Consider the following 23,936-nt stretch of genomic DNA (forward strand, 5'->3'; position numbering starts at 1 on the left):
CAATCGTCGTCGACGACACGTATTGTGGAAGCTGTAGTTTGTAACACTAGATTGCACCGTATTACAGACCTACATGTCTTGTACAATAGAACTACAAGTCCCAGAGTTCAGCGCCAGGCAGTGCGTGATCTACGCGTGTGGACAGACCATGGCGTTGTATAGCTCTTGAGGTTAGCATCTGAAAAACACCTCTGGACAGACGCGTCTGCGCACCGTAAACTGCCGACAGCGACGGCGGGGTGAGAAATAAGGATGGGGTCCCGAATCAAGTAAGAATGTGCATCCGCTGATTTAACTGAGGTTGTCAGCAGCCTGCTGTTGTGTTAGTTTTGTTACAGTTAGTCATTGGGGAAGATACATTAAGTTACAGTACAAGGCCCTGACTTGTTGCGACACAGGCTAAGAGCACTGCTGGTAACATTACTTAACTTACTGGATCAGAAAAACAAAGCATTTTTAAATGTCTTATGGTTTTGAGGTCTACTAGTCATTCACAAGCTGATAAAACATGTTACGATACGAAGCTTTCCGGGCACAAGTTGGAGCAGAGATGACTAACGTTAGCAGTGAGTTGGGAACATGTTTCTGTATGTGCAGCTAGTGTAAACATGGTAACTGTGTCAGATTTTCTTCCTAAACCGGATGCTAGTTTTCAGGACAAAAGTGCAGAACAGACAGAAAGCCTTGTGCTTTCCTGTAGCCTAATGCCACTCCTCTGACATAATGTAAATATTCTAACGTTAAGGCTACGACTAATCTGTCAGTAGGTTTTTGACAAACTAAGACATTTTAGTCTGTTGTTTTGATGGTGTATTTATGGGGAGTGAGCTAATGAGTTATTATAATTGTAGGAAAAGTATTGTCAGATCTGTACCGTCATAATACCGAATACAATACAGTAAAGAGTCTTTGTGAACTTGGCTTCTTCATTCAGCAGCAGAGGGACAGTAGTACTAGACAAGCAATTTGACAGAAGTGATTAGATGAAGAAATCCTACAAGTAATATATTTCCTACACACTGCAGACAATGACTTGTTTTCAGAATCAGCATGTCAACAGGGTGATTGTGGAGCCCCTGCTGTGAGAGTGTCCCAACCTTGTGTGGGACATGTTGATCATTAACATGTGTTTCATCAAACCTATTTTGTTGTTGGTCAAACAGGTCAAGGGCTTTTTCTTAAACATCAGCATGCAAATCATTAGATTAATCTGAGATGTCCTCAGACAAAATGTCACCTTGTATTAGGGCTGCACGATATAGTATATCGTTTCAGCATCGACATCGCAATGTGCGCATGTGCAATAGTCACAAGACAGGATGCGCAATGTCAAGTAAGGCAAATTAACTCAAACAGGTCATGCTACAACTTTTTTGCTGCTTGATACAAAAGAAAAACTCACAAGGTGATATTACATAATGTAGTCTGATTTAAGGGTTCTTGGATACACTGAGTTTGCTCTCTTGAATTGGTGCACTTCATCAATTTATCAAACAACCAAAGCAAGCCCCACTAGTCCCCTACTACAACCTGAAAATGAGTGCTGCCTGTTTTGGTTGTTTGATAAACTGATCAAGAAGTGCACCCCTTCACCAGAGTACATAGCGAGCACTGTGCATGCAGCATCTGCGTATCACCTGCCTGTAAACATGCATGTGACGCGGTTACTTTCACAGACGATGTGAGGCTTGGGGTGGGCAGTATACTGGTTTTGTAACCGTCACTGGTGTCACATTCTTCTATGACATGGATTTTGCAATACCGTCATTACCATGATAAATGTTTTAGTATATTAAAACTAATGTGCTTTACTGTGGTTGCGATAACATGCAGGTATAGGGCTACGCATGTACTCAGAACTGGAGTTATATCCAGTAACTTACTATTTTCCTTACTAATGCAAACTCTGGTGTTGTGCACTAGAAGATGTGGAAGGTATCATTAGGAGCATTGGACATTGGTTCAGAATGTAACAGTATTATATAAATATCACTATTGCAACAAATATGAAGAAAATTATTTATTTTTAAAAAGTAGGGGTGTCACGATTCTCCAAATCCATGATTTGATTTGACTTTAAATTTCAAGGTGACGATTCAATTCGATTTAAACTTTTTTATCCCAGCACTGACGGCTATGCCATTGTTAGACTATCTGTTTTTCTTGGTTTCCACAATTACTCAGAAGAATTGGAGTTCCAAGAATTTAGACCAAGTGAAACCTCTTTTTAGAGTTGCAGCTTTGTAATTTGCCCCAGAAAGTCCGGCGTTACCTCCTGTACTCTACTCCAGACGGGGTGGCAGGGTCCCGGGAATGGACGGCACAGATGATGAAGGGATGGTTAGTGGGTAAATGGCGTGGTTGGTGAAGAGTAGACGGATCCGGACTGTAGGCTGACTGACAGGCAGCCTAACAAACGGTGGACTTTTTTGATGCGCTGCCAGGCGTTCGCAGGCTAGCAATGGACGCTCTCGGACGGTCTGACTTCCCTGTGTGTGGTGTCTTAAAAAGGTGCAGCTGTGTCTCGTTGAAGTGTTGTTGTAAACACTGCCAATTTCTCAAAATGATTGCCAATGGCAACCGTTACTGTCGAGCCCTGTGAAGCCTATAGTTTTTGAACGTTTCATAAATGTTTTATTATACTCAGTAGTAGTTTCCTTGATGATGATGATGATGATGATGATAATAATAATAAAAATAATAATACAAATTTATTTACAGAGCACTTATCAAAACAAAGTACAAAGTGCTTCACAAAGAAAGAAATAAAATACCACGAAATACCATGTCTGTGGATGACATCACCCAAGGGAAGCATGTATAAGGAGAACAGTATTGGCAATACAATCCATAACTTCCAATAAAAACCTAGCTGGGATTTTGTCCAGAGGGCTGGAGGATACTCTCATAAGAGACATGATTTCTGTGAGTTCAGGCAGAGTAACAGCAGAAAAATTGCTCAAAGAATCCCTGAGCGGGTGATCCACATCTAAAAAGGCAGGATTTGGGGTGATACCAGATCTTATTAACTCCACTTTTCCAGCAAAGTGCAAAAGAAACTTTTCATAATCAGCATCACAATCAGCAGTGGTACAAGGAGAGGCAGGGTTAACTAACTGATCCACAGTCTTAAATAGGAATCTGGGGTTGTGCTGATGGGCAGAAATAAGTGCAGAGAAATTACATGTTCTTGCATCCTTCACCATCTTATTATAAAGGAGTAATAATTCTTTCATACCGACAAAGTGGACCTGGAGACCTGATTTCTTCCATCTGCGTTCTGTTCTTCTGCATTTCCTTTTACAGCTTTGAATACTGTCATTCAACCATGGCTGTTTTCTAGTCTTTGACTTTGGTCTATTTTTCAGAGGAGCTATGAGATCTAAGGTTGAAGAACACAGGTAATTAAAAGAATCAACCAAATCGTTGGTGTTGGAAGAATCGGGAAACACATTTCTGGGAGAATTGAACAGTGTACAGAATTTTGAGGCACTATGCTCATTAAGGACGAGGGTGTACTTAGAGCGGGATAAGACAGTACTAGCAGCCTGTAATTCACAGTTAAAAACAATGTATAGGTGATCAAATACAAACATGTCCCTGATTTCCACAGATGGAGCTTTCAGGCCCAGACTAAAGACTAGGTCTAAAGTGTGGCCACGGGAATGAGTTTGGCCAGACACATGTTGTTGAAAGTTAAAAGAGTTAAAGATATTTAAAAAATCAGCAGCAAGGGCTTTAGAAGAGTCATCAAAATGAAAATTAAAATCACCACAAAGAACAATTCTATCATAATTTAAAATAATGACTGGATAAAAACTCAGGGAGTTCCAACAAGAAGATATTGGTCTGAAATTTTCAAGGTTTCCTCGATTAATCTCTCAATATTATTTAGGGCGAACTCTTTGGTGTTCTTTGTCAAGGTGTTTTTAAGCATAGGATTTTCAGTTATACTAAAATGAGGTTTTTAAATACGGAAAAATTAATCTGGGGTGTCTAATTCATTCTGTCAAAGTCGATCAAATAAAGTATGTGCGGGGGCGACTGTGGCTTAGTGGTAGAGCGGGTCGTCCTCCAATCGGAAGGTTGGCGGTTCCATCCCGGCTTCCCTCAGCCCACATGTCGAAGTGTCCTTGGGCAACTGACACGACACTGAACCCCAAATTTCTCCTGAGGTGTGTGTGTGAATGATTTACTTTCTTTAAACTGATACATCAGTGTATGTGTGAATGTGATATGTAGTTAAAGTGCTTTGAGTAGTCGGAAAAGACTAGAAAGGCGCTATATAAGTATCAGTCCATTTACTGTTTACCATTGATAAAACCATTTGATTCCTATCAAACTTTGATTTGAAGTGTCATTATCCCAGTAAGCACCAACTGAGATTTCAACATTGATTTCTAGGTGAAAACTGGGTGATATTTGGTCTGAATGTCTAAGACCTCTTTTTGCCCTCTTTTCAACCAGCTAAAATATGGTTACAACATCAACGTGTCAAAACACAAATTTGTTTTATCATTTAGATAATTTGTTCAGTATTGGGTTGACAGACATTGACGATATTGATTAGTGTGAAGGTAAAATGTCTAAATCTACAGGAAGATGTGGATGAGTGGGTTAAACACAGGACCTTCATTCAGGAGACTGGGGTTTGAGTCCTGCGTGAGGCTTGTTTTTATATTTATACGGGCTTTCAACTGTGAAATTTAGATGTGGTTTCTTTGTTAGGCTCCAAAGTGGCAATAAGCTATTGTTTGCACCTTGTAGAGGATAAAAATTTGACTATTGCAAATCCCAGTGAAAAATGGTCTAAATGTGAACATTCAATCAACGTATTCAAGTTGGTGGCTCATATACATAAAATTAACCCCCAGACTCACCTGAACACCAGCATCCATGGCATCCGTTTCATCACCATCATAATCATCAGGTGCTGTGAACAATGCGTCAGTTTGACTTATTCGTTAGGCTACAGGCCTACTGAATTTCTGAATATGTACAGTACGGTTTGCTGCTACATTTTTGTGAAGTGTTTTCTTTTCATTTTATAATAAACACTTTTCTGTAAAGCACCTTCTTGACTTTACTTTCAATGCTGCAATAATAAAAGCTGCTGCTCTGTGATGCCGATGTTTTAGTGTGGCTAAAAATGTCAAGGCTTTAAAAATACATAAATTGGACAGTCCCTGTAAACACAGGTACGCATACTGTAAATAATCGTAAATACACACAGTGATAAAATGTGTGTTTTTTGACAAATTAAATTAAGCTCGTGTTTGATGTTATATGGTTATGTTCATGTTAGGTGTGTAACAGTACACAAAATTCACAGTTCGATATGTACCTCGGTTTTAGGGTTTTAAATAACTTTGTGCCATTTATTTTGAAAAAATGTAAACATTCAACAGTGGCTCATTGGCCGTAATTCTTACTGTAACAGTTAAGGCACTCAAATACTGGCATATTGTTAATAAGAAAAAAATAAATAACACAAATATATGTCATGCACGATCATAAGACTCTGACCTGTTGATAAGTCCTGACCTTGTGTTCGTTTATAAAGAGCTGCACAACGGACTGATTAACATGCACACGTGAAGGCACATTGTAGAGCTCAAGCATGTGGGGAGAAGGACTCGCCTTCCAGTCTGGTTTGTCTCGTTACACTATTTGACACATTCGACGCCGTCGTAAATGACGTGATTGAAGTGTTTCTACAGACAAACCCGACTTAAGTTGAACAATGTCGGCATACAGTTTGACACTAATCTGTGCCCATGTTCACTGTAACTAGCCGGAAAAATGTAATGCTCCCATACAGTTGAGCAGCGATACTACATGAGCTTGACTTGGCTAAGTTGACTACAACTGATACAATGCCAAAACGTTCCGGGTAAAACTTGTGTTCTAAAAGCGAGGTTTCTTTTGTTTATTGCTATGATTTCAACACAGATTTTTTTGGTCACAATGTAGCATGATCAGGGAAAAAATAGTGTGCGTCCTCTGGACACATCAATAGTGAGTTTACCTTTCGGATTTGAATGTGTCAGAGACGCAGGACGTGTACCTAGCAACATTACTGCACACAGATAAACATTGTCACTTCTTACCATTCATCCAGTTTCACAGCAGAGAAACGCTGGAGCTCTGAGTGACCATCGGGTTCTTGGTCAACTCCCTGACTAAGGCCCTTCTCCCCCGATCGCTCAGTTTGGCTGGGCAGCCAGCTCTACGACGAGTCCTGGTGGTTCCAAACTTCTTCCATTTACGGATGGAAGCCACTGTGCTCATTGAGAACTTCAATGCTGCAGAAATGTTTCTGTACCCTTCCCCAGATCTGTGCCTCGATACAGTCCTGTCTCAGAGGTCTACAGACAATTCCTTGGACTTCATGGCTTGGTCTGTGCACCTGAGCTCAACTTTGAGTGTCATTGCAAACGCTGTGAATACTTATGTACATGTGATATTTTTCGTTTTTTATTGGTAATAAATTTGCAGAGATTTCAAACAAACTTCTTCCACGTTGTCATTATAGGGTACTGTTTGGAAAATGATGAATTTAATCCATTTTGGAATAAGGCTATAACATAACAAAATGTGGAAAAAGTGGAGCGCTGTGAATACTTTCCGGATGCACTGTATATCGCCGAAAGATATCGCAATGTAATTTTTTCCAATATCGTGCATCCTTACCTTGTATGCATCTAGCCTATGATGACTAAGAATTTCTAAGAAGAAGGTCCATTTAACATTTGTGTAACATTTAAGAGGAGCTATTGGCAGAAATGGAATATAATATTAAAGTATGTCTGATAATTGTCTGGTGCCTGCACTGTCGATGGCGGTATGTGTGTGATATGTTCGGCTGTTACTGGTGGCACCTGATTGGTTGACAATAACTGGATCTGGTGTGAAAAATTTTAGTTAAGGGAAACTTAACTTACATTGCTGAGCGACCAATCTTCCGTTTTTTGTACCCCTGTGCGTGTTGACATTTTTGGTACAGCCTTAACACTGTCTGAAACCCACTTTCAAATTTGTAAAACCTTTATTGTATTTGTGAAAATGCAAAAAACTGCGATTTCACTGCTTTTATCACACCTAGACCACATTGGACCAGGTCCAGATCAAAAACCACTTTACCTACACTTGGAAAATCTGGACTAGATTATCCCAGAGAAGTCAGAGACTCTTTAACTTCTTTATCTTCACAGTTTCAGATTTGTGAAGCCTTTATTCTATTTGTGAAAATGCAAAAAAGGGAGATTTAAGCAGCCCCACTTTACTTTTGAGGAACTGTGAGCCCCAATCATCTTTGTTGATGACACCCAGCTGGTCAGAATCCTGAAATACCTGTCAGACTTCCTCGACAGCTGTGACACCCTCTCTGCTTAAGTCTTCTGACAGGATCATATACATCCTAAATGTGATGCTGTCAGAGGTGGGTCAACAACAACTTATATGAACAGACATTGTTTTCTATTTCTCAAGTATAGCAGAGAAATACATTATTGGTGGTTAAGATTAAACCTGGTAGATATGTGTATTTTTTCTATTTTATAAAGTTTAAATATTTGTCAATTTTAAGAAAATTTTTAAAAAGTATCTTTACTTTGTAATTGAAAAAGAGAAAATATTCCATCTGAACAATAACAACCAGCTATATTAGATATCTTGGTATCAATATTTACACCAACTTGTCATAACTTTTTTTTTCCTCCTCACTTTCACATCACTACTTAAAAGTAGAAAAGAAGACTATCCTCTGGAACAACTGGAATTTAATTGTCAGTTTGGTTTGAGAAAAACTTGGTTTCAGGTCAGGTTGGTCCTGCCTGGTACATGGCATACATTGTAAACAAATTTGATGCACTAAATCTGTATCATCAGTGGGTTTTCTATAGGGAGCAGAAAGGATATAAAATGACAAAATGATGAGGGGTAGATGGAGAGAGGAAGGAAGGACATAAAGAGTGAAGGAAAGGCAGGGAGAAACAATAGCAAAAGACAAGTAAACAGGAAAAGCACAGAGAACTGGGGGAGAAGTTAAATTGTTGGGTCTCTGTAAATAATAAAAAGAGTACGGTCTAGACCTGCTCTATAGGAAAAGTGCAGTGAGATAACTTCGGTGCTATATAAATAAAATTGAATTGAAAATGACAGATAAAGAAAAGAGGAGATAGAAAGAAGGAAGGAAAAGTAAGATACACAAATGTACAGAATGTAAAAGGGTTAGTAAAACGGAAGGAAATTGAGATAAAAGTGGAACATGCAAATGACAGGTGGTCGGAAAAGGGCAAGAGGATAGCAGGAAGACATATGGAGGTTTTAGTAATAGTTAAACGGCTCCATCAGTACTTGAAACAATAGTAATCGCAGTCGTTATATGAAGAATGCAACCAAACGTTAGCAGTACTTTCTAGCAATAGTGACAGTAAGAGAATAGGAAACTGAGAAATACAGCTTTTGACCCAAAAGCAGACTCACAGACTCAAAAAGCAGGAGCATTAAAAACAGAGTTTAATGTCAGCAGGCATAACACAGGACACCAAAAGGTTAAACAGATAAATGATTAAGGCAGGCAGGAAAAAGCTAAAAAAAACTAGCATAGTTCAAAATCACAATTCCAGGCAGGCAGATTCAGGCAAAACAAAAGGACTGCAACGCTATGACTAGGAGACATGATACACACTGTGGCAAATGACTGGCCACTGTGCAAGTCTATAGTATAAACTCTTTGGATAATGGGGTATTGAGGATCATGTCTGCAGGCAGGTGCGAGCTCAGGTGACTGGCAAAAGTAGGAACACTGGTGGGCAGGAGAAGAAGAGCAGGGTCTGAAATGAATTCAGATGTTAGTGGACAGATAAATGAGATGAATTAATTGATTACTCAATCAAATGTTGATAATTGTGACGAAGTACTGACAGAAAGCTTTTCATAAAAATGTCATTTGGTCATATATAGATCAAATGAAGAATAAGCACACTAATGGCTGAATTATGATACTTCTAACATAGGCTGCAGTCAAGGCTTTGGCAAAAGTGAGGGAAATTGGCAGAAGCAGTGAGAGAGGTCGACCGTGGCCAGTTAGAGGAAAGAGTTTTATTTATATAGCGCCAGTTCATAACAGAAGTTATCTTGTTGCACTTTTCCTATAGAGCAGGTCTAGACTGTACTCTTTATATTATTTACAGAGACCCAACAAATCCCACCACGAGCGAGCACTTGGAGACAGTGGCAAGAAAAAACTTCCTTTAAGAGGCAAAAACCAGACTTTGATTTTAACTTCTCAGGTCAGCCAGCAACATGAGAGAACAGGCATCCAACACAGCAAACGGGCAGAAAATTAAGAAGTGACAATACAGAGAAACCAGCAACACGAGGACAGGCATCCAACACAGCAAACAGCAGTAGTCATACAATGCAGAAAAATTAAATGAAATGTAGGCAGTTGTGTTCCAGGCAGCAGGGTCGACCCAGAAAAATTAAACTGAAACTGGTTTGTTGGAAAATTGACCACTACAGTGCTCTGGTCAGAGAACAGTCATCACTTGGATTTAAGCTCTTTACTCGCAAAATGGAAATAGTACAAGTAGCACAAATGGTACAGCATAGTGGTGCATAATTCTCTAGTTTCTGAAATAAAGCATAAAGAAACAAATGCATGCATATCTGTGAGTTGTTACTGATAGTCAGCATTGACTAAAAGCATTTAAGGACTGTGCTTGTACTCGAGTATTTCCTTTTCATGCTACTTTCTACTTCTACTCCACTACATCTCAGAGGGAAATATTTTTACTTCACTACATTTATCAGCTATAGTTACTAGTTACTTTACGAATTTAAGATTTTTACACACAAAACATATGAAGAGTTTATCAAAAACGATGTTTTTTATAAATTAAACTACCCAACAGTTTATATAAGTACAGCTGAAACAATTGTCTGTCGATTGACAGAAAATCACTTGGCAACTATTTTGATTGTTTAAGTCATTTTCCATTTAAAAACATCTAATGGTTCCAGCTTCACAAATGTGACGATTTGCTGCTTTTCCTTTTAAATTATTTTACTAATTTTAATGTATTGTTAATAATGTTGAGGTTTGGACTGTTGGTTGGACAAACCAAATCATTGTGAAGGTGTCACTTTGGGCTCTCGGTAATTGTGACGGTATTTCTCACTATTTTCAGAATTTTAAACAAACAATCGATTTAATGGAGAAAATAATCAGCAGATGAATCCATAATGAAAATAATTATTAGTTGCAGTCCTATACAAAATAGTTAAAACTGAGCTCCACCTCAACCAACCACAACAGTAAAATCCTGCTTTTACATTAATGCATGAGTAATAATAATCTAATGATATAATATATAATAGTGTAACAGTCACAGGGGACATTTTTCTTTCTGCCTTGAGTACTTTTACTTTTAATACTTTAAGTACTTTTTCCTAATTATACTTATATACTTTCACACTGCAAATTATTTAAACTTACTGCTTACTGCTACATTTAGTTGTATTTAAAATATTAAATTCTAATCCTGTTCTGACTTTATTTATTTATTTTTTTAAATAATTTTTTAAAAAGCAATTATTTAGTTATGGAAAAAGAACTGATAAGAGTAGTAGTATCGATAAAGAACCTAATAATACCCATCCCTAAACATGAGTTTAACACTACAATTTGTCAAAAAGCACACATTTTATTGCGGACCCACTCAATTTTCCTGGGACCCACTCAAATGACCACCTGTGGGTCCTGGGAACTCACTACATTGAAAAGCTATCAACATCACTGCTAATATAATGGTTTCTCCAAAAAAACTTAGTTTTAATATTATATTGTAATATTGTCAATATTATTATCTTTTTTCTGAATGAGCACATGTGTAGTTGTTTGAAACCCTGATGCACACATGGTTTTCTTCTTTGACTGACATTTTAAATATTGTGCTGAAGGCAATGGGGGAGCTACAACTTCAGTTAACTGGTCACTGATTGGGCCAAAGGCAGCTGTATCATGTGTTGGGAGGAAATTTGACTAGCATATTAGGACACCTGCACCATAGTTTCAGTCAACAGTCTAACTACCATTCTTTATCAGTGTACAACAAACATAACTTAGGTCAAACTCAATAAAAACTGAATCATATTAATGACAAATTTAACACTATTCCTACTACATGATGAATATGCTTACTTGGCCTGAATATTGTCCATAACATGCTAAAAACACAATGATAAGTTTTCATCCTCTGTTTCAGGGAGAGCCCCGAGTCCACTTTTGAGGTGTATCTGGAGGTAGCCCATCCAGGCACACACAGCTCTGGTAAGTCTCTGAAGGCTGGAGGTACAGGTAATGCTATATGTTTTCTATATATTATATATATATATATATATATATATATATATATATATATATATATATATATATATATATACACATACAGTGGTGTGAAAAAGTGTTTGCCCCCTTCCTGATTTCTTTTTTTTTTTGTTGCATGTTTGTCACACTTAAATGTTTCAGATCATCAAACAAATTCAAATATTAGTCAAAGATAACACAAGTAAACACAAAATGCAGTTTTTAAATGAAGGTTGTTATTATTAAGGGGAAAAATCCAAACCTACATGGCCCTGTGTGAAAAAATAATTGCCCCACCAGTTAAAACATGACTTAACTGTGGTTTATCACACCTGAGTTCAATTTCTCTAGCCACACCCAGGCCTGATTACTGCCACACCTGTTCTCTATCAAGAAATCACTTAAATAGGACCTGCCTGACAAAGTGAAGTAGACCAAAAGATCTTCAAAAGCTAGACATCATGCTGAGATCCAAAGAAATTCAGGAAAAAAATGAAAGAAAGTCATTGAGTTCTATCAGACTGGAAAAGGTTATAAAGCCATTTCTAAAGCTTTGGGACTCCAGCAAACCACAGCGAGAGCCATTATCCACAAATGGCGAAAACATGGAACGGTGGTGAACCTTCCCAGGAGTGGCTGGCTGACCAAAATTACCCCAAGAGCGCAGCGACTACTCATCCAAGAGGTCACAATAGATCCCACAACAACATCCAAAGAACTGCAGGCCTCACTTGCCTCAGTTAAGGTCAGTGTTCATGACTCCACCATAAGAAAGAGACTGGGCAAAAATGGCCTGCATGGCAGAATTCCAAGATGAAAACCACGGCTGAGCAAAAACAACACTAAGACTCGTCTCATTTTTACCAGAAAACATCTTGATGATCCCCAAGACTTTTGGGAAAATACTCTGTGGACTGACGAGACAAAAGTTGAACTTTTTGGAAGGTGTTTGTCCCATTACATCTGGTGTAAAAGTAATTTCAGAAAAAGAACATCATACTAACAGTAAAATATGGTCGTGGTAGTGTGATGGTCTGGGGCTGTTTTGCTGCTTCAGGAACTGGAAGACTTGCTGTGATAAATGGAACCATGAATTCTGCTGTCTACCAAAAACTCCTGAAGGAGAATGTCCGGCCATCTGTTCGTGACTTCAAGCTGAAGTGAACTTTGGTTCTGCAGCAGGACAATGATCCAAAACACACCAGCAAGTCGACCTCTGAATGGCTGAAGAAGAACAAAATGAAGACTTTGGAGTGGCTTAGTCAAAGTCCTGACCTGAATCCTATTGAGATGCTGTGGCATGACCTTAAAAAGGCAGTTCATGCTCGAAAACCCTCCAATGTGGCTGAATTACAACAATTCTGAAAAGATGAGTGGGCCAAAATTCCTCCACAGCGCTGTAAAAGACTCATTGCAAACACTTTTTCACACCACTGTGTGTGTGTGTGTGTGTGTGTGTGTGTGTGTGTGTGTGTGTGTATATATATATAGCATTTCTAAGAATTTCTTGCTGTTGGAGTGTGCCTCTCATCATTTCCTGTTCAGTCTTTATGATGCCATATCCATCTTTGACACACAAATTCTGTCTGACGACCTTTGCTGTTTTCAAATGTGGAATATTCTACATTTTGTTTGTCTGCTTCACAGAACAGCTTCACATTCACTTCAGACAACCATTTAGGTCTTTTTACACAGAACTGAAGAAATAACTGGGTTATATATCAGCATATGAATTAGCCAAATTAATGAAATGTATGCACAGGAGTTAGATATATGGAGGATTATTTGTTTTTTTACAAGTTCGGAAGTATGGCTGATTTTATTTATTCTTGCCAAAATTTGGTTTTTCTCTCAACACATGATGATTACAATCCAGTTTTGATGTGTAGAGGTGCTATCTAACATCCCTTGCATTTTTAAAGACATTCTGCAACCCTTTTCATGTTTACAAACACTTGGAAATGTAAGTTGTAACTTGCATGTTGCAGTGAAGCAAGAGTCACCCTGCTGGAGAGAACAAGCAACCACAAACAGACCAAACTTCTTTTTTTGTTGTAATGGATAAACTCCACTGGTGGAAAATAGACATGAGGTGTTTTAGCAACAAAATAAAAATGATCTGTGTCTGTGTTGACTACAGAATGTGGTGAAATTACCATAGAAATGATTGGTTATTATTGTTGATGGCACACGGTCAGTGTTCCATGTTACCTGAAAGGTCTTGGATGAGGTTGAGGTCAGGTCTCTCTGCTGGCCAGTCAAGTTCTTCCTCAGCAAACTGGAAAACCTTTTCTTTATGGAGATGGCTTTGTGCACTGGGGGCATTGTCATGTTGAAACAGAAAACAATAAACTCTTGCCACAAAGTTCAACGAACACTGATGTCTAAAGAATTATCATACAGTATGCTGTACAGTGATGGGGTTCTATAGATTGTTATTCAGTCAAGTCATCTTGTGCATGCTTCGGCATTGCGTGTGCCCGCCAGAGGCTATGTCTTAAACTGCCATAAATTGACATTTTATCCAGTTTTAAAGCCACATTTCTACGCTACACTTTTATCCTGGTTATTTTTTACCTATATGTTTTAACTTGGTAAAAATTTTTATTCATCGGACGTGTGGATTTTAAGTGATTTTTAAGTTGGCTGTCAACTCAACGTGGTTTACCAGACTGCCTCTACAGGCTAGCAGTCGCTTTTATTGAGGATTTTTAGCTCTTAGCACTTTTATGGACTTTATTGTGGATTTTAAGCTTTTAGCACTTTTACGGACTAACTGCAAGTGTGATGGCTGTGGCCACCTTACCATCTCAAAGCTGAAGAAAAGTATTGCTTGTCTGGAAGCCGAGCTCAGAGAAAGACAAGCTCATCCTAGAGTACTCCACTGTCACCTTGGCTCAGGCAAAACACCTTGCAGCCCTCAGTTCCTCTGGCTGCGGCAACCAGAATGCGACCATCCCATGTCAGTCCCCTGACTGCTCCACTCCAATATTGGACAATGATCCCACTCTTCTGTGGCTCGGCTCCTTCATCACAGGTGCTCCGGAGCATGATGCTGTTTCAGCTAAACCTGAAGATCCGTGGTTCCTCATGGGGGCACGTCCTCGAAAAGCTCCCTGGACTTTTGGCTTCACTCCCATCAAGAAAATTATAGTCCATGTCGGCACCAATGACACTGCCAGTCAGCTGTCTGAGCTGACGAAAGCAGACCTTCTCTGCCTCTTTGACGTGCTCAACAGTAGTGGAAAGCATGCTTTCAGATTGGGTACAATTCCTACACTGGGTCGTGGAATTGGCCGTTTTAGCAGGATCCTCATCCTTCATACCTGGCTCCAGTCTGTCTGCAGTACCTATGACTTTGGTTTTATTCACAGTTTTAATTTATTCTGGAATTGCTCTTCCTTGTTTACACGAGATGGTCTTCACCCAAACAAGTACGCTGTACTGTCCTTCACGTGATTGACTACATCACCTGTCTCCCCTTGCTCTTCTTCTTTCTCTTGTCTGCCCACTAAAAACAGCCATGTGGAGTGATCATAGTGCTGCTTTTTCTATTCCTGTCCATATTTGGAGCCCGGATCTTTCTAGCTCTATTTTTTTTACCTGTGGTAATTTTGCATATGTCTCTCAAAACAGCCTACACAGCAATATTAATAATTTAATAAAGATCCGGGTCAGAACCCAATCTCCAGCTTCACCTTAAGTTCTAACCCAGCACAGACTGTTTAAGATAGCTCTTCTCAATGTAAGATCCCACTCTAACAAAATATTTATTTTAAATGATTTTATCTCTTCTACTGATTTTAGATTTCATGTTTTTAACAGAATCCTGGTTACATCGTGGTAATCACAGTCAGTTTGCTGAATTGTGCCCTCCAGATTATGACTGCTTTAGCCGTCCTAGGGATTGTGGTCGTGGTGGTGGCCTTGTTACTATTTATAGGAAGCATTTAAAATGTAACCTCATAGCTTCCAATGATTTTTATTCCTTTTGAAGTGCCCCCCCCCAAACCAGCTGGCTCCTTCTTGTTGGAGCTCCCTGAATTTTTATCTAGTCTTGTTTTAAATTATGACAGAATTATTCTTTGTGGTGATTTAAATTTTCATGTTGATGAGTCTTCTAATGCCCTTGCTACTGATTTTTTAAATATCACTAACTAACTCTTAACTTTCAACAACATGTGTCTTGCCAAACTCATTCCAGTGGCCACACAGACCTAGTCTGTAGTCTTGGTCTGAGAATACCATCTGTGGAAATCAGGGACATGTTTGTATTTGATCACCTATACATTGTTTTTAACTGTGAATTACAGGCTGCTAGTACTGTCTTATCCTGCTTACACACACGTCCTTAATGAGCATAGTGCCTCGAAATTCTGTACAATCTTCACTTCCCTCGGAAATCTGTTTCCTGATTCCTCCAAAACGATTTGGTTGATTCTTTTAATTACCTGTGTTCTTCAACATTAGATCTCATAGCTCCTCTGAAAAATAGATCAAACTCAAAGACTAGAAAACAGCCATGGTTAAATGACACTGTTCAAAGCTGTAAAAGGAAATGCAGAAGAGCAGAATGCAGATGGAAGAAATCAGGTCTCCAGGTCCATTTTTTGTGGCTATGAAAGAGTTATTACTCCTTTTTATAATATAGGATGGTGAAAGATGCAAGAACATGCCATTTTTCTGCACTTATTTCTGCCCATCAGCACAACCTCAGATTCCAATTCAGAACTGTTGATCAGTTAGTTAGTCTACCCTCTCCTTGTGCCTCTGCTGATTGTGATGCTGATTGTGAAAAGTTTCTTTTGCACTTTACTGGAAAGGTGGCATTAATATGATCTGGTGTTACTCCCAATCCTGCCTTTTTAGATGTGGATCCACGCTCAGGGATTCTTTGAGCAATTTTTCTGCTGTTCTGCTTGAACTCACAGAAATAATTTCTCGTATGAGAGTATCCTCCAGCCCTCTTGACATAATTTCAATTTTTTTTTTTTTTTGAAGTTATGGATTGTATTGCGCCCCATTTTCTATCTATCTTTAACAGCTCACTGTCTACTGGTTGCGTCCTAGATTACTTTAAAACTGCTTGTGTTCAACCAGTCCTAAAGAAACCTGGGCTTGATCCTGCCCTCCTGGATACTTATTGTCGGATCTCTAAACTGCCTTTGATTTTCAAGGTTCTCAAACATTTTATCTAAGCAACTCCTTGCTGCTGTGGAAAACAATAGTACCTTTGAAAAGTTCCAATCTGGTTTGCGTCAACACCACAGCACTGAGACAGCCCTTCTCAAAGTCACTAATGACCTTTTAATGAATGCCGACGCAGGCATTTGTTCAATTCTTGTGCTGCTGGACTAAAGTGCTGTCTTTGACACGATTGATCATGGCATTCTCTTAGATAGACTGAGGCACTGGGTGTGCATATCTGGCACTGCACTAGACTGGTTCTCATCTTATTTGTCCAGTAGGATGTTCTGTGTCACCATTAACAACGCCAGGTCATCCTTTTCCCATATCAATTATGGTGTGCCTCAAGGTTCAATCCTGGGACCGATACTGTTCTCCCTATATATGCTTCCCTTGGGTGATGTTATCTGTAAACATGGTATTTCTTTTCATTGTTATGCGGATGACACAAAGTTGTACCTTCCTCTCAAGCCCATTGACCTTAGTATTCTGAGTTCTCTGCAGGACTGCCTGTCCTATAAAAAATTGGATGTAGATAAATTTTTCTTCAGCTCAACCTTAATAAAGCAGAAATCCTTGTTATTGGGCCCCAACATGTCACTAAACAAATACTGCCCTCTACTGGCTACCTGTCACAACATATTAAGCTTGTTGCAAGCAATCTTGGTGTTTTGTTTGATAGCAATTTATGTTTTGAGCAACATATCACTAAGCTTGCCCAATCATGTTTTTATCACCTCAGAAATATTGCAAAAATATGATCTATTTTAAGTCTTAGTGATGCAGAAACTGTTGTACATGCTTTTATCTCCTCACGCCTTGATTATTGTAACAGCCTGTTCACTTGTCTTAATCAAAAAACTCTGAAATGACTGCAGACTCTACAGAACTCAGCTGCTACGCTTTTAATAAGGACCAAGAGGTACAATCATATCACACCAGTTTTAACCTCTTTACATTGGCTCCCTATTTGTTTTAGGATTGATTTTAAGATCTTATTGATTACTTTTAAGGCTCTTCGTGACCTGGCTCGTAGTTACTTTACGTAGTTTGAGATCTTCAGGCAGGGGTCTTCTGTCTATTCCTGAGTCCAGGATGAAAATTAAAGGGGACAGAGATTTTGCCATCAGGGCCCCGAGCCTCTGGAATAACCTGCCTGAAGAAATTAGGTTGTCTGAATCAGTGTCTTCTTTTAAGTCTCTTCTCAAAATGCATTTTTATCTGAAAGCATATCCTGATCTTATGAGCTGTCTGTTTATTTTATTGTTTTTTAATTTATCATTGTCTTATTTTGTTTTTGTCCTTCATGTATTTTATCATTCGTTGTGGTATTTTATTTCTGTCTCTGTGAAGCACTTTGTACTTTGTTTTGAAAAGTGCTCTATAAATAAGAGTTTTTGTAGCTCAACAGGGATCTCTGTTGATCCCTGTTGAGCTACAAAAACACACAGTCCACTGTCAGTTGTACAGTGCTGTTACAGAGTGATGTGTATTTTCACTCACAATCAATCTTTGTCTGATTACAGACACCACCAGCAGAGAGCACATTAACCAGTCAAACTTTTAGTTATTTATATCATTTTAGTTATTACTGAATTAGCTACAGCTGATCTAATCTGCCGCCGCTGATGTCTGTCATTTTAACCCGGCGACAGTCTGCTAAAAACAAGAAGCTGCTACCTATGTTTTCCTTTAGTCTTTGCTAACAAAGAAGAGTAAGGAGAGATGAAAGTTTTGATAAGAGATGATTTGTTCAGTTCTATATATACTTTGTCATGATTGTTTAATTGTTAAATGAATTCTCAGTGTTTTTAAGCTGTGACTTGTTCTGCTCTTTCTCTCTCTCTCACACAAGTACACTAACGTTTCACACAGAGTTTAACGTTGTAGAATGCATTGTGGAGAATGAGAGACTCACAGTCAGTCGGAGGGTTGAGCTGTAGTGTTGACTGTCCTGGCTTGTTGCCTCAGCCAGTAGACTGACTGAATAAGTTAGTCAGTTTGATGTGATGTAGCATTGGAGCTTAACAAATCCGGGTATTTTTCCGACCAGGAATCACATCCAAAATGGAACTGGCTATGGGAACCCATCCACAATACTGTAGCTTTAAGAGTTCCCTTAATTGGAACTAAAGGGCCCAAACCAGAAAAAACAGACCCAGACCAAAAGTCTGGTGGTCCACATGCTTTTGAAATCAATAAATACAAATCAGCTCCTGGAAAATGCACTGAACATCACAGACTAATTTACTAACTAGAACTTAATTTATCAGTCTGGAAAAAAAAAAAAATTCTTGAACCTTCCTGGCTAGATATGAATTTTGACTCATCATCATAACTCAAAATCAGTGTGCTCCATTAGGTCCTGTTCTCTTCTCCACATTCATTTCATTTCTGTCCATTTCTAACAGGGCTGGAGGTGCAAAGGCAGTATCCTGAAGACTACACAGACCAGGTTTGAAATACATAGTATAGTGTACTTCCTTTTGCTTTTCTGTGTCTCACCCTCCTCAGTTATTTATTGGTTCCTTTTCCATACATTTGTAACTCTTCCTCGCATTGTTTTCTTGTTCTCATATGTTGTACAGAGGCTTAACTATAACCAAGGCATATACCGCTGTTGTGTTCTGTTTATTTATGTCAGAGGTGGAAAACTTAGGCAACCTAGAAATACATTATACCATTTTTCTTTGGTTAGTTTGTCCATGTATTTTTTGCTCTTTCTCTCCCTTCTTCATGGATCAATTCCTCCACATTACATCCTTCCCATTAGCCCCTTTAACGTTTTTCATGATGATACAATGCAACATTATTAGTAGATATTGATGATTATATATGTAACTACTTCATTTATCTGTGTCCCACAGGAAACTCTTCAGACTGTACCCAAGTTCTGCTTCCCCTTCAGTATGGACAGGTAGATGCATGTAACAGGCCGTTTTCAAGTCTCAGGTGCTGTTATACCTGGCTGAGAGCTTTTAGATCTTTCAAATCTTGTAAGGAGGGTGGTGGGACCCCTTGTACCTGGGGGTCCATTGTGATGGAATTTTCTTATATTACACATGAAAGAAACATTTTTGAGGAATTTCCCCTAGGCCTCATCTGAAGCAGAATGCTAGCAGAATATCATTCTAACTTCTTAACTGAATACAGAGTGTATAGTTAAAATTATTTTTGCTCATATCATGGCACAATATTTTAAACCTGAAATATAGTAACTCAGAAATCATCTAGAATAGCAGCATATTTGGATAGAAATTGACATGTATTCTCTAATTTCTTTAATCGAGTCATACATCTGAATCTCTATCTGGCTTTTATGTCAGCGCATTGGTTATCAAAAATCTCCAATTTATTGCAAACGCATACTTAAACACCTTCATCTTCAGGCATTTTCTTATCAAATGGCAACCCTGGTGGAACCCATACTTCAGCACCTTGAAAATCACAATATCTCATTTCCACCTCATAACCTTCATTTCTTGCCAATCTTTGGGGTGCGTGAATAGCAACCTTTGTGACCCTGTGGAGGATTAGTTTAACCACAAATATCAAACAAACTGTTGGGAGACATACTGTATATGCCATACCATAGTAGGGCTGTGCTGTGCCTTATATCGTCCCTTCTGTGTCTATGTAATGGAGGATATAAGGCAGCTATCTCTGCAGAATCTACCTTTCTGAAAGGGATTAGATATGCTCAATAACTTGTACGATGTGCTTCGCCATAAGGCACACAGCAATAGGCTCAATACGTTTAAAACTTTTTGACTCACCTTGCACCATTTGATAATTAACCTTCCACTCAGTACATTGTCATTCATTTGCTTTTTTGTGAAACACCACAAGCCTGGAGTCTCAGTCAAAGTCAGTCTGTGTGTAAATGAACTTCATTACAGTTGGTGAGGATTCATCATTAAAGGAATGTACAGAAATTGGAGTTGCGGGTTGATCTAACAAATGTGATGTTGGATTGGTTTTCCAGAGGATGTTAAAAAGCCTCTCATTTTCCAAAGTTGCCCAAAGTCATGAGCCACACCAAAAGAATACCTGGAGTCATAAATTGTGGCAACTTTGTCTTTGTCTAGAATACAGGCTCTAGTGAGAGCATAGAGTTCAGCTGCTTGAGCTGGAGTACCATTAGGTTATGCTCAGGCTTTTAGCGCTTCCCAGTCATTCACTACTGCCTAGCCAGCGAGGTGTTTGCTATCAGATGGTATACAAGCGGAACCATCAGTGTAGAGGATCGAATCAGAATTAGGTATTGGTGTCTGCAACAAGTCTGGCCTTGGAGATGAGGTAATTTCAATAGCAGCAATGCAGTCATGCTCATCATCTATGTCTATCAAGGGAAGAAGAGTAGCTGGATTGAGAGGAGGTAAGCGCTTTAAAGTTATATGGGAACTTGAAAGAATGATTGCTTCGCAGCGTGCAGCTGTCATCATAATCAGAATCAGAAATACTTTATTGATCCCCGAGGGGAAACTCTTTTGTTACAGCTGCTCACTATCACGTCAGTGCACACAGGAATAGAAGTACTAAGCAAAAAATATAATACACTATAATACAGGTCAGATAAATTAAGTACCAAGTGGGTATAAGTATAAAATTAAAATAAGTGTATAAGTACAATGTGGATTACCGGTCGATGATAAGTATGTACGGTATAATAATGCAATGTGATAATATAAGTAATAAGTAGTAGTGCATGTACTGTCAAGTTAAGTGTAGCTTATTAAGATTATTATGAGACAGTGGATATTGCACAGCAGTAATAGAAGTATGAATAAATATCAATAAACTGAAAACAGAGTATATTGCACCAGAGTATTAAACAGAGGATATTGCACAATTATTTCAAGTATTACAATGATGTTAGTGATCCAATGTCCAGTTTATCGACTTAAGGTCATAAAGATTGACACTTAGAGGGAGGAGTTAAAGAGTTTGATGGCCACAGGCAGGAATGACTTCCTGTGGCGCTCTGTGCTGCATTTTGGGGGGATGAGTCTTTCGCTGAAGGTACTCCTTTGCTTGACCAGCACGTCATGGAGTGGGTGGGAGACACTGTCCAAGATGGCATGTAGTTTGGCCAGCATCCTCCTCTCTGACACCATCGACAGAAAGTCCATCTCCACCCCCACAATGTCACTGGCCTTACGGATCAGTTTGTTGAGTCTGTTAGCGTCCGCTACCCTCAACCTGCTGCCCCAGCTTGCAACAGCATACAGGAAAGCACTGGCCACCACAGACTCATAAAACATCCTCAGCATTGTTCGGCAGATGTTGAAGGACCTCAGCCTCCTCAGAAAACTCTGGCCCTTCCTGTACAGAGCTTGAGTGTTCTTAGCCCAGTCCAGTTTATTGTCCATGTGTACTCCCAGGTATTTCTAGTCCTCAACAATGTCCACACTGACCCCCTGGATGGAAACCGGAGTCACAACCAGCTCCTTAGACTTTGTTGCATTGAGCTGCAGATGGTTCTGCTCACACCATGAGACAAACTTACCCACCACAGCCCTATACTCAGTCTCATCACCACCGCTGATACTTCCCACCACAGCAGAGTCATCAGAAAACTTCTGAAGGTGGCAGGACTCTGTGTGGTAGCTGAAGTCTCTGGTGTAGATGGTGAAGAGGTAGGGAGAGAGGACTGTCCCCCGAGGGGCCCCAGTGTTGCTGACCACGCTGTCCGACACACAGTGCTGCAGGCGCACGTGCTGTGGTCTGCCAATCAGGTAGTCCACAATCCAGGACACGAGGGGGGATGCACCTGCATCGCTGCCAGCTTCTCACCCAGCAGGGCTGGCCGGATGGTGTTGAAAGCACTGGAGAAGTCAAAAAACATGATCCTCACCATGATTGCCGGCTTGTCCAGGTGGGTGTAGATGCGGTTCAGCAGGAAGATGATGGCATCCTCAACTCCCAGCCGGGGCTGGTAGGCGAACTAGCTACAGCAACAGGCAGCATGCACGTTGGTGCATGCGCACTAACTTGTCATGTGCTGAGTAGCAGAGGTGTTTAAGATATGCAACAGTCATGGATACAGGATGACAGATACAGTCATGGGAAATGAGTTCTCAATTATGGTGGCAACAGCGGCCACTGACCTGAGGCAGCCTGGCATACCAAGGACCACCAACGAAAGTCGAGAAGAGTAGTACGCAACAGGGCGGTAATGTGACCCAGGTTTTTGCACCAGGATGCCTGTAGCAAAGCCATCCTTTTCATGGACATGCAGGTGAAACGTCTGATGATAATCTGGAAGGCCCAAAGGCGGGGCAGCAGTGAGTGCATTATTTAGATTCTGAAAAGCTTTGTGCATGCTTTCAGTCTGTTGCACAATGGGAGGGGTTGTTTGCCCAGTTGCAGCACGCAAGACAAAATCCATTGCAGCGTAATCAGCAACCCACTGTCTGCAGTAATTAGCCATGCCAAGAAATGAATCAAGGTCCTTTTTTGTTTTAGGAGGAGGCATGTTGTTCAGGAGCTTCACCGTGTCTGGTGACAGCAGGCGTTGGCCATTCTTCAAGGTGAAGCGATCAATAGGTCATTGTACTGAAGGAGGGTGCTTCCGCCTGGCAACTGTAAATTTCCAGATCACGTTTTACCGCTGCTTTGTATACAGTAGGAATTTCGACGAAACCCTGTGGGAGGTGTAAATTGTTTACCTTTTGAATGTGAATGCAAACAGATACTGGCTATCTGGGTGCAAATAAATTGAAAAGAAAGTTGAACACAAATCAGTGACTGTGTAGTGGGTTGAATTTCAGGGCAATGAGGCAAGAGTAGAATTTGTGTTAGGCACAATTGGAGCCGTTGGCACAACAATGCTATTAATGGGCTGCAAATCTTGAACAAATCGCCATTCATCTTGGCGGTTTGGTTTTGGGACAGGCAAAGAGTGTTGCATGGGCTGGCGGCTTCTACCAGTACACCTTAATCAAGCAGGGACTGAATTACACCTTCGATTCCAGCAATAGCTTTTTGAGGCAAATAGTATTGTTGGTATGGTACCCATAAAATGGCTGGACAATTCTGAACGGGGTCCATATTGTACTGCAAGTGGCAGTTGTTGAAACACAAATGTACTTTGTGGCAATGAGATATGTTCTCTTAGCTGTATAATGTACAGTTCAACACCCAGGCTTGTTATTGTTTGTGCTTAAGAGGCTGCTGCAGCTTCCCTCAAGAACTGGCAGCGAGCCACCATTTCTCCAAACTTTTTTGGTTCATAGCCTGGTGTGACTGCTGAACTGACTGTGGAAAAGAATTATGAACCTTAAACAATTCACTCTGTGTGTTTTAGATAATTGAATTGGTAAAGCACACCCTTGCTGACCCAAAAACTGCTCAGACTTTAATTTGTCATGTG

General features: G+C 39.7%; 1 protein-coding gene and 1 long non-coding RNA gene across 3 annotated transcripts in view; one reads left to right on the forward strand and one right to left on the reverse strand.

The window, feature by feature from the left end:
- Nucleotides 1-111: 111 nt before the first annotated feature.
- dennd1a (DENN/MADD domain containing 1A) overlaps nucleotides 112-23,936 on the forward strand; it is a 53,598-nt gene continuing 29,773 nt past the window's right edge. Inside the window, exons 1-4 of one of the 2 annotated variants that reach the window (XM_044173541.1) lie at nucleotides 112-269; nucleotides 11,274-11,338; nucleotides 18,973-19,016; nucleotides 19,429-19,478. In XM_044173541.1, the coding sequence (XP_044029476.1) occupies nucleotides 253-269; nucleotides 11,274-11,338; nucleotides 18,973-19,016; nucleotides 19,429-19,478 (176 nt within the window). In that variant the 5' untranslated portion in view covers nucleotides 112-252. The remainder of the gene's footprint in view (nucleotides 270-11,273; nucleotides 11,339-18,972; nucleotides 19,017-19,428; nucleotides 19,479-23,936) is intronic. The other variant, XM_044173542.1, reaches the window with a different exon arrangement.
- Nucleotides 276-23,936, reverse strand: part of LOC122865296 — a 30,238-nt gene continuing 6,577 nt past the window's right edge. Inside the window, exons 3-4 of the long non-coding RNA XR_006375448.1 lie at nucleotides 13,586-13,689; nucleotides 276-8,837 (exon numbers count right to left, since the gene is read on the reverse strand). This is a non-coding gene — a long non-coding RNA (uncharacterized LOC122865296). The remainder of the gene's footprint in view (nucleotides 8,838-13,585; nucleotides 13,690-23,936) is intronic.

The sequence above is a fragment of the Siniperca chuatsi genome, linkage group LG18, assembly GCF_020085105.1.
Source record: "Siniperca chuatsi isolate FFG_IHB_CAS linkage group LG18, ASM2008510v1, whole genome shotgun sequence".
Taxonomy (NCBI): domain Eukaryota; kingdom Metazoa; phylum Chordata; class Actinopteri; order Centrarchiformes; family Sinipercidae; genus Siniperca; species Siniperca chuatsi.